Raw genomic sequence first — 17,135 nt, 5'->3', positions numbered from 1 at the left:
TCTGCCTTCCAGGAAGCCTGAACTAGCCTCTAGACCAGCTTCACCCACCAGGGGGCAGACACCAGGTGCAAGAAAACCACAATCCTGCAGCCTGTGGACCCAGCCTGCCCACAGCAGGCCAAAAGAAGCTTTGGGACTCCCTGGACACTGTAACCAACTGTGTGAGGAACCGCTCCGCCACCAGTGATCTGACACCAGCTCTGGGATCCCAGGGCCCTGCAGCCAGACTCCAGGACCTGGCTTTGCCTGCTAGTAGTCCGGCACTAACCCCAGGACCTGGCTTCACCCAACAGTGGGTGGACAACAGCCCCAGAGTCTTTTGGGCCCTAACTCTGCCCATCAGTGAGCTCGCATAAGCCCTGAGGCATCCTTGGGTTCTGCAGTCACCCACTGTGTGACCAGGCCATGCTAACCAACAGCCAGCAGCCTCTGCACAAGGCAGGGCCTGGCAACCAACCGGACTAGGGGCCAACCAAGCCTACCACACTACCCACATAGCCAGCCTCTCACAACAGAATGACCCCCCTTCATAGGGGGATCACCTAAAGCATATATCTTGGGTGACGAGATGGGAGTGTGCTGCTGGGACACATAGGGCATCTCTTACAGAAGGCCACTTGCCCAAGGTTGGGAAATGTAACTAACCTACCAGATACATAAAAATACAAATAGCAACTTAGATAAAATGAGGTGGCAGAGAAACATGTTCCAGACAAAGGAACAAGATAAAACCCCAGAAGAAGAACTAAGTGAAGTGGAGATAGGCAATCAACCCAAGAAAGAATTCAAGGTAATGATTGTCAAGATGATTAAAGAACTTGGGAGAAGAATGGATGCACAGAGTGAGCAGGTAGAAGTGTTTTTTTTTTTTTTTGGCTGCACTGTGTGGCTTGTGGGGTCTTAGTTCCTCGAGCAGGGATTGAACCTGTGCCCTCTGCAGTGGTGTGGACTGCTAACCACTGGACCATCTGGGTATTTCCAAATTAGAAGTTTATAACAAAGAGTTAGAAAATATAAAGAACAACAAAACAGAGATGAAGAATACAATAACTAAAATGAAAAGTACACTAGAAGGAATCAATAGTAGACTAAGTGATACAGAAGAATGGATTAGTGAGCTGGAAGACAGAGTAGTGGAAATTACTGCCACTGAAGAGAAAAAAGAAAAAAGAATGAAAAGCAATGAGGACAGTTAAACAGACCTCTGGGACAACATCAAGCACATCAATATTTGCATTACATGGGTCCCAGAAGAAGAGAGAGAGAAAGGGGCTGAGAACATAAATGAAGACATAACAGCTGAAAACTTCCCTAACCTGGGAAAGGGAACAGTCACCCAAGTCCAGGTAGTGCAGAGTCCCAAACAGAATTAATCCAAAGAGGAACATACCAAGACACATTGTAATTAAAATGACAAAAATTAAAGATAAATAGAAAATGTTAAAAGTAGCAAGGGAAAAACAACAAATAACATGCAAGGGAACACCCCAAAATTTCTGATTTTTCATCAGAAATTCTGCAGCCCAGAACGAAGTGGCATGATATATTTAAAGTGATGAAAGGGAAAAACCTACAACCAAGAATACTCTACCCAGCAAGGTTCTAATTTAGATTTGATGGATATCAAAAGCTTTACAGACAAGCAAAAGCTAAGAGTTCAGCACCACCCGCAGTGGTTAAGAATCCGCCTGCCAATGCAGGGGACACGGGTTCGATCCATGGTCCGCGAAGATCCCACATGCCACGGAGCAAATAAGCCCGTGCGCCACAACTATTGAAGCCTGCCCACCTAGAGCCCATGCTCCGCAACAAGAGACGCCGCCGCAATGAGAAGCCCCTGCTCTGCAACTAAGCGGAACTAGAGGTAGCCCAGCAATGAAGACTCAATGCAGCCAAAAATAAATAAATAAATAAATTAATTAAAGTTAAAAAAAAGAGTTCAGCACCACCAAATCAGTTCTACAACTAATGTTAAAGGAAATTCTCTAGGTGGAAAAGAAAAGGCCACAACAAGAAACAAAATTACAAAATGAAAATACTCAACGGTAAAGGCAAATATACAGTAAAGGCAGTAGGAAGGTTAAAAGAGGAAAGTAGTAAAATCATCTACATCCACAATAAGCAGTTAAGGGTTATATAAAACAATCAGATATAAAATATGATAGCAAAAACAGTAATCGTGAGGGGAAGAGAGTACAAATGGCGGGTCTTTAAAATGCATTTGAAATGAAGAGATCAGCAACTTAAAACAATCATGTATACATACAGACTGCTATATAAAAGCCTCATGGTAAGCACAAACCAAAAATCTGTAAGAGATATACACACAAAAAAGAAAAAAGAATCCAAACATAACACTAAAGACAGTCATTAAATCACAAGAGAACAAAAGAAGGGAAAAAACGACATGCAAAAACAACTGCAAAGCAATTAACAAAATGGCAGTAAGAACATACATACTGATAATTATCTTAAATGTAAATGGACTAAATGCTGGAATCAAGGATACAAAAATAAGACTGGTGTATATGCTGCCTACAAGAGACTCACTTCAGATCTAAAGACACACACAGACTGAAAGTGAGGGGATGGAAAAAGGTATTCCATGCAAATGGAAATTTAAAAAAAGCCAGAGTAGCAATACTTTTATCAGATAAAATAGACTTGAAAATAAAGACTGTGACAAGAGACAAAAAAGGACACTACATAATGATCAAGGGATAAATCCAAGAAAACATAACAACGGTAAATATATATGCACCCAACATAGGAACACCTAAATATATAAGGCAAATTTTAAGAACATAAAAGGAGAAATTGACAGTAACACAGTTATAGTAGGGGATTTTAACATCCCGCTTACACCATCAGGCAGATCATCCAGATGGAAAATCAATAAGGAAACACTAGCCTTAAATGACACAATAGACCAGATGGACTTAATTGATAAAGAGCATTACATCTGAAAGCAGCAGAATACATATTCTTTTCAAGTGCACATGGAACATTCTCCAGGACAGATCACATGCTAGGCCACAAAACAAGCCTTGGTAAATTTATGAAAACTGAAATCATATTAAGCATCTTTTCTGACCACAACACTATGAGACTAGAAATTAACTACAAGAAAAAAAACTGCAAAAAACACAAATATGTGAAGGCTAAATAATAAGCTACTAAAGCACCAATGGATCACTGAAGCAATCAATGAGCAAATAAAAATACCTAGAGACAAATGAAAACAAAAACATGATAATCCAAAAACTGTGGAACACAGCAAAAAGCAGTTCTAAGAGGGAAGTTTATAGAGATACAAGCTTACCTCAGGAAAAAAGAAAAATCTCAAATAAACAACCTAACCTTACATCTAAAGGAACTAGAGAAAGAAAAAAAACCCTCCAAGTTAGTAGAAGGAAAGAAATCATAAAGATCAGAGCAGAAATAAATGAAATAGAGATGAAGAAAACAACAGAAAAGATCAATGAAACTAAAAGCTGGTTCTTTGGAAAGATAAATAAAATTGATAAACCTATAGCCAGACTCATCAAAAAAAAAAAAAAGAGAGGGGGTCCAAATCAATAAAATCAGAAATGAAAAAGAAGTTACAACTGACACCACAGAAATACAAAGGATCATAAGAGACTACTACAAACAACTATATGCCAATAAAATGGACAACGTAGAAGAAATAAACAGATTCTTAGAAAGGTACACTCTCCCAAGAGTGAAACAGCAAGAAATTGAAAATATGAGCAGACCCATTACCAGTAATTAAACTGTATTAGTAATTAAAAACCATCCAAAAAAAAAAAAAACCGTCCAACAAACAAAAGCCCAGGACCACATGGTTTCACAGGTGAATTCTACCAAACATTTAGAGAATAGTTAACACCTACCCTTCTCAAACTATTCCAAAAGATTGCAAAGGAAGGAATGCTTCTGAACTCATTCTATGAGGCTGGCATTACCCTGATACCAAAACCAGACAAAGATATCACAAGAAAAGAAAACTAGAGGTGAATTATCAATGATGAGCATACATGCAAAAATCCTAAACAGAAATTTAGCAAACCATATCCAACAGTACATTAAAAGGATCATACACCATCAACTGGGATTTATCCCAGATGCAAGGATTTTTCAGTATACACAAATCACTCAGTATGATACACCACATTAACAAACTGAAGAATAAAAACCATACTATCTTCTCAATAGATGCAGAAACAGCTTTTGACAAAATTCAGCACCCATTATGATAAAACTCTCCAGAAATTGGGCACAGAAGGAACATACCTCAAGATAATAAAGTCCATTTACAACAAACCCACAGCTAACATGATACTCAAAGGTGAAAAGCTGAAGCACTTCCTCTAAGATCAGGAACAAGACAAGGATATCTACTCTTGCCACTTTTATTTAGTAATAGAAGTCCTAGCTACAACAACCAGACAAGAAAAAGAAATAAAATGAATCCAAATTGGAACTGAAGAAGTAAAACTGTCACTGTTTGCAGATGACATGATACAGTATACAAAGACTCCTAAACACATCACCAGAAAACTACTAGGGCTCATCAATAAATTTGGTATAAAGTTGCAGGATACAAAATTAACATATGGAAATGTGTTGCATTTCTATACACTAACAACAAACTATCAGAAAGAGAAATTAATGAAACAACCCCATTTACCACTGCATCAAAAAGAATAAAATCTGTAGGAATAAACCTACCTGAGGAGATAAAAGACCTGTACTCAGAAAACTATAAAACACTTATGAAAGAAATTGAAGATGACACAAATACATGGAAAGATATATCATGTTCTTGGATTAGAAGAACTCATATTGCTAAAATGAGCATACTACCCAAGGTAATCTACCGATTCAATGCAATCCCTATCAAAATACCAATGGCATTTTTCACAGAACTAGAACAAATAAATTTAAAATTTTTATGGAAACACGAAAGACCCCAAATGGCCAAAACAATCTTGAGAAAGAAGAATGTATGTGTAGGAATCATGCTCCCTGACTTCAGACTATACTACAAAGCTACAGTAATCAAAACAGTATGGTACTGGCACAAAAACTGACATCAATGGAACAGGATAGAAAGCCCAGAAATAAACCCATGCACTAATGGTCAATTAATCTATGACAGGAGGCAAGAATAAACAATGGAGAAAAGACTTCTCTCTTCAGTAAGTGCTGCTGGGAACATTGGACAGCTACATGTAAAACAATTAAATTAGAACATTCTCTAACACTATACACAAAAGTTAACTCAAAATGGATTAAAGACCCAAATGCAAGACTGGATAGTATAAAACTCCTAGAGTAAAACATAGGCAGAACGCTTTTTGAAATAAATCACAGTAATATTTTTTTGGCTCTGTTGCCTAACACAAATGAAATAAAAGCAAAAATAAACAAATAGGACCTAATTAAACATAAAAGCTTTTGCACAGCAAAGGAAATCATTGACAAAATGAAAAGACAACGTACTGAATGGGAGCAGATATTTGCAAATAGTAGAACTGATAAGGGATTAATATACAACATATATACAGCTCATACAACTCAGCATCAAATAAACAAACAACCTGTTTAAAAAATGGGCAGAACTGAATAGACATTTTTCCCAAGAGGAAATGCAGATGGTCAGCAGGCACATGAAAAGGTGCTCAACATCATTAATCATCAGGGAAATGAAAATCAAACCACAGTGAGATACCACCTCACACCTGTCAGAATGGCTATCATCAGAGCACAAATAACAAATGTTGGCAAGGATGTGGAGAAAAAGGAACCCTTGTACACTGCTGGTGGGAATGTAAATTGGTGCAGTCACTGTGGAAAACAGTATGGAGGTTTCTCAAAAAACTAAAAATAGAACTACCATATGACCCAACAATTTCACTCCTGGGATATACCTGAAAAAACAAAAACACTAATTCAAAAAGATACATGCACCCCAATGTTCATACCAGCATCATTTACAATTGCCAAGATATGGAAGCAACCTAAGTGTCCATCAACAGATGAATGGATAAAGAAGATGTGGTATATATACATAATGGAATACTACTCAGACATAAGAAGAATGAAATTTTGCCATGTGCAGCAACATGGATGTATTTGGAGGGTATTATGCTAAGTGAAATAAGTCAGACTGAGAAAGACAAATACTGTATGACATTACTTATATGTGGAATCTAAAAACACAACAAACTAGTGAATATAAGAAAAAAGCAGCAGACTCGCAAATACAGAGAACAAACTAGTGGTTACCAGTGGGGAGGGGAAATGAGGAGTGGCAATATAGGGGTAGGGGACTTAGAGGTACAAACTATTATGTATAAAATAAGCTATAAGGATATTCTGTACAAAATGGGGAATATAGCCAATAGTTTATAATAACTATAAATGGAGTACAACCTTTAAAAACTGTGAATCACTATATTGGACACCTCTAACATATACAATATTGTACATCAACTATATTTTAATATAAATAAATAATAAAAATTTTCCAGTTGGCCAGGCTTTCAGTTTTTGATTTTCTAATAATTTATAGCTTTACTGCATTGTGATCACAGTGTTATTTGGAATATTTCTACTTTGTGGCACCTCCTGATATTTTCTTCTCCACAAGGTTTGCAGAAGAAATAGTTTGCTATGATATGGTGTTACTTTTCTATTTATCAATAATCTGAAGTTTGGATATTATTTGTCAGGCTGAGGTGTGTTTTTTAAATTTTTAAAAAATTTAAAAGAAATACAATATTACAAGTAAAGCTAAAGCTACAATTTCCTTCCTTTTCTCCCAAAGGAAAACCACTGAATAGTGGCTACATATACACCTGAAGTAGATGTGTATCATTCCCATGCATTTTTTTTCCCGGTAAATATTTTTTTTTAAATTGAGGTATAGTTGATGTACAATATTATATAAGTTTCTGGTATACAACATAGTGATCACACTTTTTAAAGGTTATATTCTATTTATAATTATTCCCTGGGCTGTAGCATATATCCTCATAGCTTATTTGATACCCATGCATGTTTTTATGTTTATGAAAACATGAAATATGTATTAATGAACTACATTATGTTAAAGTTTATATGAATAGTGTCATCCTGTATATATCCTTTGCAACTTCATTCGTTCACCATTATAATTTTGAGATTTATTAATGCGGATACACCTAATTAGTGGATATTCTAGTTTATTCGCTCTAGCTTCTGTATCCTACTGCATGAGTAAATAACAGTTAATTATCCATTCCCCTTTGCTGAGTCCAATTCTTCACTACTATAAAGTGCTACTATGCACATCATTATACATAATCCTTACGTGTGAATCTCTACTTAGATACCAAGAAATAGAATTTCTGAGTCACAGGTTATGTACATTTATTTGGTATTGCCAAATCGTTCTCAAATGAAGTTCTACTAATTTTACCCCCATTAACAATATCTAATAAGATTTTCTATTTTCCCAAATTCTTGCCATCACTGAACATGTCCATTTTTTCGATTTTTATAATTAATCACAATTAACCAAACCTCTTATTAAAAAAAGGAGCACTTAAAGATGGAAAATTGAGATGTTGAATTACTGCTTTATGCTTTGTAGGTATTTCATGACTAAGTCTTAAACTACTATAGTTTTGAAAGTATAAAATAATTTGTTGATGTTTATTTTCTAGGCCCAAAGACTGATTTAAGTATAGCAGCACATCTGGAGTACACAGTTTTGGCTTTACCATAAAACTGCCTTAACCCCGTGTCAATATATCATCAGATTGCTTTCAAAAAATCTGTTGCTGTTACAATGTTACTGAGTATTTTTCCACACTGTCTTTTATTAAATGACCATTCAGGAGAAATTTTTGCCTAGTGTCAGTACCAGGAGCAACTTACACTTATCTTGAACATCTGGTTCATTTTTATTGATGATCTTAGCTTCTTAATTATGCTACTTGTTGGAAAGCTAGGGCTAAACACAAGGTCTATCTCTAGCAAATGTACAGGACCCCAAAATAATAACCTCCCCTCCTGCAGAGATTCATGTTATCATTTCTATTCTTATTTTCTTTGTTGATCTTCTTATTTTACTTTATCTTATATATATTTTTCTAAGTCACCTAAAAGTAAATATGTAGTTGAATAAATTCATAACATTGCTTAAAGTAATCAATGCTGCAACATGTATCTATATTTTTTCAAAAACATGAATTAAAAGTTTCTATCCATCATTCTTTCATACTGTCAAAGGCATATCTGAAAAAAAAAAGCATATCTGATTAGAAACTTTATTCTGGGATCACTTTGATGCTTACCTTTTCTGCTACTTCTCGCACAGACTGAACACTTGTTCCATACAGATGGTTGTTATACTGCCCAGCTTCAATGAATTTATGTTCCTGGATATCTTTTTCCATTTGCTCTCTTGAAGTCACAAAATGATAATCCCTTCCATCTACCTCATAATCTCGTTTTGGTCTAGTTGTATCTTTAATAGAAAAAAACTTGAGGAAGTATTTAATATTTAAAGGCACAACAAAGCCATTTTCTACTTAAAGAATCGTTTTGTAAAGTTCACTACAAAAGAGATTGATTTAAATTTGAAAAGTGACAATAATATGGAGGATGAATAACTGATAAAATAAGTATAAACCATTAAAAAATGGTACTGTTTACTCTGACCACACACAGTGACAAAATGTTAAGAACAATAATTAAGAATTTTTATGTGGGTTACTCACGAGGAACACATGATCCAAATTTGTCAGGAAATTCTGAGATCAAGTCATCATTTATCCTGTCTTTCATAGGTCCCAATATGATCACTGGTCGAGTATAATTAACTATAAAAATATACTGCATGTTAAAAGAAATAAACACTCAACAAACATCTGTGTATTTTACTTCACTAGAAAACAAAAGTGTTCTTAACTTTTATGAAGAATTTCTTTTTCATTCTTTCTCCACCAATGATGCCTAACTTGATAGTTTACAAACCTTTATTAAAATCTTACACTTCAGTCAATCTCCTGTTGGAAGTCATACACTTAGATAATTCAACCAAGTTAAATTCAGCATTTTAGCAGATAATGTTTCTATACATTGCTAACATCATCTCACTACAAATGAGAAAACACAGTACAGTGTTTTACTGATCCCTTTTCAAGTAGAAACTGTAGGGAAGCAGATCAAAGAAGGGCAAAAAAGAAACTGGGTATAATCAGAGTAGTCATCGAGAAAGATGATCTAATATAAGTGTATACGCTGGACTGTAAGGGACCATGTTGGAAGCAGGGAGATTGGTAGTGAAAATCAGACTTAACATTGTGGTAGGAGGGATGAAAGGAGGTTATAAATAAGAAAGATATGATAAGAATAAATAGGGCCTAGAAACTGACTAGATAAGGGAGATGAGGAACAGAAAGATCAAAGATAATTGCAAGATTTTGAACAAGGATAGTGATACTATTATGAACACTGGAAAGAAGCTGCTTAGGAAATAAAACACCAATATAAAATAGCCAATATAAAATGATTAGATTTTAATAATCTTTGGGCTAAACCATGTTTCATAAAATACATACAGTAAATTTCTATATATATATACATGTATAGTAAGAAAAAAGGCTAAAATTCTAATAAAACTTTTTTTAAGGTATGAGTTGAGTTAGACCTATTTTCCAAATTACGTTTTTCGGTAAGATTGTAAAACATCAACAGGCTTCACAAACCTTCTTGTTGATTCACTGGCTCATAAGATAAGACATATTCTTCTTGACCACCTATTAGAAAGTTAAAATACAGATGAGAAAATCTATAAAGAAAACTATACTAATTTAATTCTTTAATATAACATATAAATTACTAGAACTTTCTCGAGAAAAGTAGCAAAGATGTAAAATAAAGGGTACTTTATAAATTAATTATGGCAAGATTTAGGAAAAAAAATGATAAATTATAAAGTTTGGTATGTGTAAAAACAAAATATAAATGTCCTAGTTAATAACTACCTCTCTGTTATTCTGGGCTTTACAGATTATCATTAGACCGAATTAAAATCTTCACTTGGGATGTCAAGTATAAGCTATTAATTTTTTATTTAGAATCTAAGAGCTATTAAATAGTTCTTTAAAAATTAATACTTTAATGAGCAGTTCTACATATATGCATATTAGGTAATTTTGTTATTAATATGCTGCTTTTTTTGGTCCTACCAGGTATAACATTTAACATAGCACATACATTTTTATAATTACAACTATTTTCTAACCAAAAGATTTTAATGCAAAGGTAAAACTAGTGTCACTATTTCATTGATGAAAAAAATTCATTGATCATTATAATAATTCATTTATTCAATTTTTAAAAAATAACATTTTGAGTTAAAAAAAATTTTAGATAAAATTAAATCCTTTCCTTTCAGCAAAATGAATCACATAGATAGTAAAGGAGAAAAAATATATTTTGCTTTGATCTTAAAAGCACTTCAGAAGTTAAATTCTCTAGGATTAACTTAAAAGATTAGAGCTTATGAATATCCTAAATAGAAAAGTCTACGAATTATATCTCGACTCAATGAAAATAACTAAAAGAGTTAAAAATTTCAGGAGTTCTTAGCACACACATACACACACACACACACACACACACACACACGTGTAGAAAACAAACAAGGAAGAGCTGTTAAATTCAAGTGGTTCAATGAAATCAATCAATATTGCAGAATGTATTTGAAAATTTTCTTCTTGATTATTATGATTCTATAACAATCTTTTCACTAAATTTGCCATTGGTTTATATTACATGTATGCAGCTGTAAATCTTTTAAATTCATATACCAACATAAATATTCTTTCCTGCTTTAAAGTGTATTTTGTTGTTTTAAAATTTATAATACATAAAAATATATTTACAAGCTGCTTTTTTAAGTACTGTATGTAAAACATGTTTTACATGTTATCAGAAACATGCAATTTGAATATTCCACACCTAATAATTCATGCAAATGGTGAGACAGACAGTATATACTTTCATTACCTCTTTTTAGTCTAGAAAGCTACTCAGCTACTCTCTGGTGAGTTCTGACTGTAAGTTAATAAAATGCTAAAATACGAGAAATCACATTCCCATACCAAAAAAGAAAATCGTTAAATAACTATCATGCAGGAAAAATAACAACCAATCAAATGAACGAGGGTTAAAAGTATATACTGTCAACATGAAAAATATTAGAGACTGATATTAACAGGATGGACCTTTTGAGCAGCCATACTCATCTGTAATCAAGATTACTTTCATATTAGACAGCAGTAAAAAAAAAAAGTTAGAAAAGCAATTTTAATTTTTAAAGTGCTACAACTGATAATATTCATGTACTCTCCCCTCCTCCCATGCCCAAATGTTTAAAAAGTTCACACGCTTATACGGGTCCCTTAATGATATAATACCAAGACAGTAACATAAGAACCAAAAAGGAAATCCGTATTACTGTTTGAGCAACTGTTGAAAATTTTCCCTTAGTCATTTCTTATGTTCACCAAAAGTTGGCGATAAATAGTATCTTGACCCACACCAGTATTGGTGACACAGAATAAAAAAGGAAATAAAGCTAATTATAATTTAGCATTACCGAAAAATATTTTAATGATTAGTTAGAAACAGAATTACTAAATAAAATGGCAAAACACAAGTTTACTACTCATTTAACTAGATATTTACTTCTTATAAAAGATACAAACACACATACACATACTGTGTACACGAATAGCATTTTTGTAAAATGAACTTTTGTATTTTATGAAAACTTTGGAAATTAACTTCTGTACATAGAGTGTGATTTTATTTATCAAGTAAAGAATTTTACTTGGCTCTCCCTGATTTTAAAATATTAAGCACCTAATTTTCAGTTTTCAGAATACATCACTAAGGGAAAAAAACCCAAAGGATATATTACTTGAGATAACAAAAGAACAAACAACTTAAAACACTTACGGTAACTACTTTCGCTATCACTGGCATTAGAAGTTACATGTTCTGAAATTGCAGGACAATGGAAAAAATAAAGAAAACACAGTGTCATGAGTTTAAAAAAAGCAAATTATCAAAATAAACACAAGGCGACTTAACAAAATGTCGAGATATAAACCACAGATACCCAAAGAGTTTTTAAAAACATTTCTGATTTTCTTTGAAAGTTTAATTATTTCAAATAAATGAATATGAATTAGCAAGGAAAAAAAATCTGCAATCAAGGAAAATGTCTCATTTTCTGTTCAACAGTTTATGAACAAAATCTTATTATGAATAGATTATAACAGAATATAACAAAGTAGAATATAACAAAGTGATCCTACATCAGTCCAACTGTCGACATAAAAACCCCAAAGAGAAAATGTCATTGACACCATTTAATTTAGGTTATGATACAGTAATGACTAACAAAGGAGACAAGTTATACGTGAGCAAACAGATGCCCATTTCAGTGAAGTGATATCTTAAAAAATAAATAAATGATCTTGCTTTTAGTTCAGCTTCTTTCTTGTTCCTGAAGAGAAATGAAAATTCATGTCTGAGATCATACAGATAAAGCATTTTGGATATCATAGATTCAGATGCCTCAAAAAAAAAGTCAAATGGAACGGAATTCTAGAAGGTAGGATTGTATTTTCAAGTAGACTAACTATTTGAGAAACTCTGCTTTGATAAAACTGACAATGGCTACTTTGCAAAACAAAAAGGATAAAGTAAACACACCCATCTGCTGCCTGGCCCCTTCTTCAAAGTGACCCCCATTTCATAACTTGACTGTTCAGTAAACAGCCAGCACTTTTTTCATGTAAATGTAATCTCTTGCGTTCTCTCAACACGTGTCTCCTTTGAATAAAAAAAGGTAATTTTATCTATAAAAACTAAAAAACAAAATTTTCCATGGGAGAGAGGTAAATCTAAATTTCTTATGTCAGGCAAAGGAAAAAAAAATTAACGGATAAGGAAAAAGCTTGAGGAGAGATATCTGCTGTACCATACCACCCACAGTCTCCTAAAATCAAGTAGCACTACTGAAAAGTTTAGAGAATGGTAGAACTTAATGGTAGTACAGTTCTTGAATAACTGTCATAGTGAAAAGTAAGTCTGCTATTCTAACCTACAAAGACAAGATACAACTTTCTTAATCATTATTATGTATATTTTAAATGAAGGAAGAACATTAAAAATTACAAGACTGAATAATGTATGATAGCACATATAAAATGGTGGTTTTCTAAAGTTTATATTTAAAAATTTCTTCCCATGTTATCACACAGATGTCAAAACAATCATTTTAAATTGTTGTATAATGCTTTATAGGACTGTTACATCATGATTTACCTTACTACTTAACTTAGATATTTTAGTTTGCTTTAAATTGTTTTCCACAAACATCAACAAATTATTATGAACGTCTTCATTTATATGGCTTTCACCTTTTGTCCTATTTCCTTAAAATTCATTCCCAGAAGTAGGAATGCCACATAGAAAAAAAAATTCTTAAATTTATACTAGGATTGGTATTACACTGTGCAATCTCTAATATACAAAAGAAAGAAATGTTAGTTATTGCACTTGAGTGAGTGGAGGGGAAAGTGGGAGTATGGAAGAAACAAAATTAATCATGATTTGACAATTAGAGAAGTTGGATAAATGAATACTTATGGGGTTTATTTTATTATTCCTCTACTATTGAATATGTCTGACATGTTATACATGTATAAAAAACTGAAGTTACTACAATCTCTTTTCTGGGAATTTCCCCTACTCATCTTGAGTTCTCTAAGATTACCAATAGCTATGAAGTAGTCAAATTCTTCAAGTTCTTTCAAGTATCCTTTAAGTAACTCCTCTATAATAAACTCTTGCTACTTAAAGTATTGTCCTTGGAATGGCATCATTATCATTGCTTGGGAGCTTGTTAGAAAGTTAAAATGCTTTTTTCCTGATAATTAAAAATAATCTTTTTCAAGGCATGTCATCAAAGAAGATATTTAAATATCCAATAAGTATAAAAAAGTGTTCAAGCTTATTATCGGGGAAACGCAAATTAAAGCCACAACAGGTATCTCTACCATCCACCAGAATGACCAAAATGAAAAAACAAAAACAAAACAGGTATGCCAAGCGTAGAGAAAGATATGTAGCAACTGGAACTCACATACTACTTGGGGGTGGGGGTGGGGTAAACTGGTATAACCACTTTGGAAAACTACTTGGCACTATCTACTAATACCTAACATATTATATATCTGTGACCTAGCAATTCATTTCCTAGGTATTTTCTCAACGTAAAAGGCATATATGCATACCAAAAGATATGTATAAAAATGTTCAAAGCAACACTATTCAAAAATAGCCCTAAATATATATGTTTATTTACAAATCTGAGACAATATATGTACAGTTTCATAGTTTACTTTTTTCATTTATATTGTGAGCATTTTCCACGCCATTATGTTTTAATATGATTTTCAATGGCTATAAAATATTATACTATATAGTAAGTCATACTTCATTAACCACTTCCCAACTGTAAGGCATTTTAGGATTATTTCAATTTTGGGGGTGCTGTACTTTCTAAATAATATTAAACAAAACATCCTGATATATAAACCTTTGTTTCCACCTCTGATTACATCCTTAGGATAAATTCCTTGAAAAAGAATTAGTAGATCAGAAGATATGCTTTTCCAAAAAGGCTGTACCAATCTACACTCCCAGTAGTAATATGTTAAAAGTAGTCATTCCACAGAACCATCTCTATCACTGGATTCTGCTTTAAAAGAAAAGTCTGCTAAGGTGATGGGTAAAACATATCATTTTGTTTATTGATTATTAGGGCTGTTAAAGATTTCTTATATGCTTATTTCATTTGCTTATCTTTTGAGCATTCTTCTTATATCCTTTGTCCAGTTTTCTAACAGGGAGTGTTTGTTTCTTATTGATCTGTTAGAAATTTATGTGCAAGAATATTATCCTTTTGACATAGATAGTATAATCAGATTCTTAAAATTTTAATTTTTGTTTATATGTTTGCTGATCACAACCATTTCAAATCTCTCTGACCAAGTCTCACCCTTCTAGTCAAACATTTCTTCCTGAGACTATATCATGTGTTTTCTCTTTGCTCTCCCTAAATACGACACATCCTCAGTCTTAAAAAATACTACTACTCTTACACTTATTCTTAACACAAATGAAAATAAGTCTGGTTTTGGCATCTTAAGAGCTCTGTACCAATCTACTTAAATAAGTCTTTAAAATAGAAAAAGAAGAGATGTAATAGGAAACCTATGTGCCTAACTGTATAAGTTTCTGAGGTGTTCTACAAAGTGGAAAGCTATAAAAATAAACTGCATACAAAAGACAGGTACAAACCTTGTCTGAAACTGTATACCATAATTTCATTTCTGAGCACCTTATATAACTGCTCCTGAACTACACTTACTTTTAGTCTCTTTTAAAGGAAACTTACCCACTTTTTTTCCTCTTGAATTTTTTCAAAATTGCCTTCTAAAAGCATAAAAGCTGCACAGATTTCTATTTCTAGCTTGTTACAAGTATGATAATTTAGTTGTATCCTCCCAGATTTCCATCATACTTTAATTAGTTCTGTTAGTCAAAATTAGGTTTGGAAAGGCAATTTCTATTATTGTTTCGTCTACTGTCAACAGGATAAATCAATAATTTATTTGATCCTCGTCTTTGTAGAAGCACTGAATTCTTGTCTATGAAAAGTATTCTAGGGTACCACTTTTGTTTCCCTCTCTGCTCTTTAATTAAATACCCTACTTTTTCATAGGTTGTGTGAAATTACACGCAGGTGTACATCTTTCTTGATATTCAGTGTTATTCCACATCTCTTCAACAGGTTTATCTGGAATAATTTGTCCTTCTGTTTTCAGTCCCTTCATGAGTCCTGTTCCAGCAAGGCTTAATGAATACCAATATGAGGTCACATTTATTTTCTTACATTAAAATCACACAGGATTTTGCTTAGTTTTTTCCCTGTATCCTGAACTTTAGAATATAGATAACTCAGATCTTAAATAATGCCCTTAACCCACTCTTCTTCCCAGTATTTTCTACTGTATAATAATGAGCATCTTGTCAGCTGCTAGTAATGTTTTATGTGATAACCTCCATCATATCCAGTTTAGAATTTTACTGATATTTTTCTGTCTCCGTCAACCTTTTCTAAATAAAATCTTTTTGATCTGATCAAGTTACCACGTGAATAAATTCTTTCAGTTCTTGTGAGATGAAGCACAGAAACCTACTATTCAAGGGATCTTAAGTCACTGACCAGAAAATTAAATCAACGACATTGGTAATCAGTTATCATTTTTCATTTGTTTCTCTTCCCAAGTCTCAAACCTCAATTAAAATGAGAGATGAAAATACAATGTGGTCAAGGTGTAGTTATCTATTATAAAAATATCAATGCGGGAACCAAATTCTTCATTTAGTTCCTTTTTCCATGAGTTTTCCATAGTTCTCTGATGACTCAACAGGTAACAAAAATATGTGAGTTCATTTGATGATCCACACCACCTCATGATCATTCTCAAAATAAATTCTATAGCATTAAGAATCTGTGGAAATATTTTCCAGTTTCTGAAGATTTCACTGATAATTTTTCCCAAAGGTAAGAGATTAAAAAAGGGTGCCAACTAGTGATAGTAAATTTGTGGCTCTTGCCAGATCCTAAAAAGGCAAATGCATAAATAATAAAGTGTGTGTAATAGAAATAATTACATATAAAGCATACTGCTTTCAATCTAATATAAACCTTTAATTGTTAAAGTTGAAATAAAAGTCAAGTACCTATAGTTAAGGTTAAAAGTCAAGTTAGCATTAATCAGGAAAAAAAATCTGTGAAATTTAATGTTTATTAAGGTAAACTTAGAAAGTTAAAAGATATTGGCTATATCCTTAATGGTCAATGAATTGTGAAGAAATAAGTTTTCAAGATGCTTAATAATGCAAACGGAAACAACTACTTAGAAAAAAACTTTAGCCTAAAAGATTACTTCTATGAGTCATTGTCACCTGAAAGAACTTAGTAATAT

At 33.0% G+C, this 17,135-nt stretch overlaps 1 protein-coding gene across 16 annotated transcripts in view; it reads right to left on the bottom strand.

The window, feature by feature from the left end:
* DLG1 (discs large MAGUK scaffold protein 1) overlaps positions 1–17,135 on the bottom strand; it is a 295,326-nt gene that overhangs the window by 23,146 nt on the left and 255,045 nt on the right. For 13 of the 16 annotated variants that reach the window (XM_036849845.1, XM_036849846.1, XM_036849848.1 and 10 more), the window contains 4 exons: positions 12,025–12,066; positions 9,765–9,815; positions 8,775–8,876; positions 8,349–8,521 (listed from right to left, as the gene is read on the bottom strand). In XM_036849845.1, coding sequence (XP_036705740.1) covers positions 8,349–8,521; positions 8,775–8,876; positions 9,765–9,815; positions 12,025–12,066 — 368 coding nt within the window. Of the gene's footprint in view, positions 1–8,348; positions 8,522–8,774; positions 8,877–8,904; positions 9,063–9,764; positions 9,816–12,024; positions 12,067–17,135 lie in introns of those variants that run through there. The other 3 variants (XM_036849854.1, XM_036849855.1, XM_036849852.1) reach the window with 2 other exon arrangements.

This window comes from Balaenoptera musculus, chromosome 4 (assembly GCF_009873245.2).
Source record: "Balaenoptera musculus isolate JJ_BM4_2016_0621 chromosome 4, mBalMus1.pri.v3, whole genome shotgun sequence".
Lineage (NCBI taxonomy): Eukaryota > Metazoa > Chordata > Mammalia > Artiodactyla > Balaenopteridae > Balaenoptera > Balaenoptera musculus.
The sequence above is the reverse complement of the archived record's forward strand: the minus strand, read 5'-3'. Positions and strand labels throughout refer to the sequence as shown.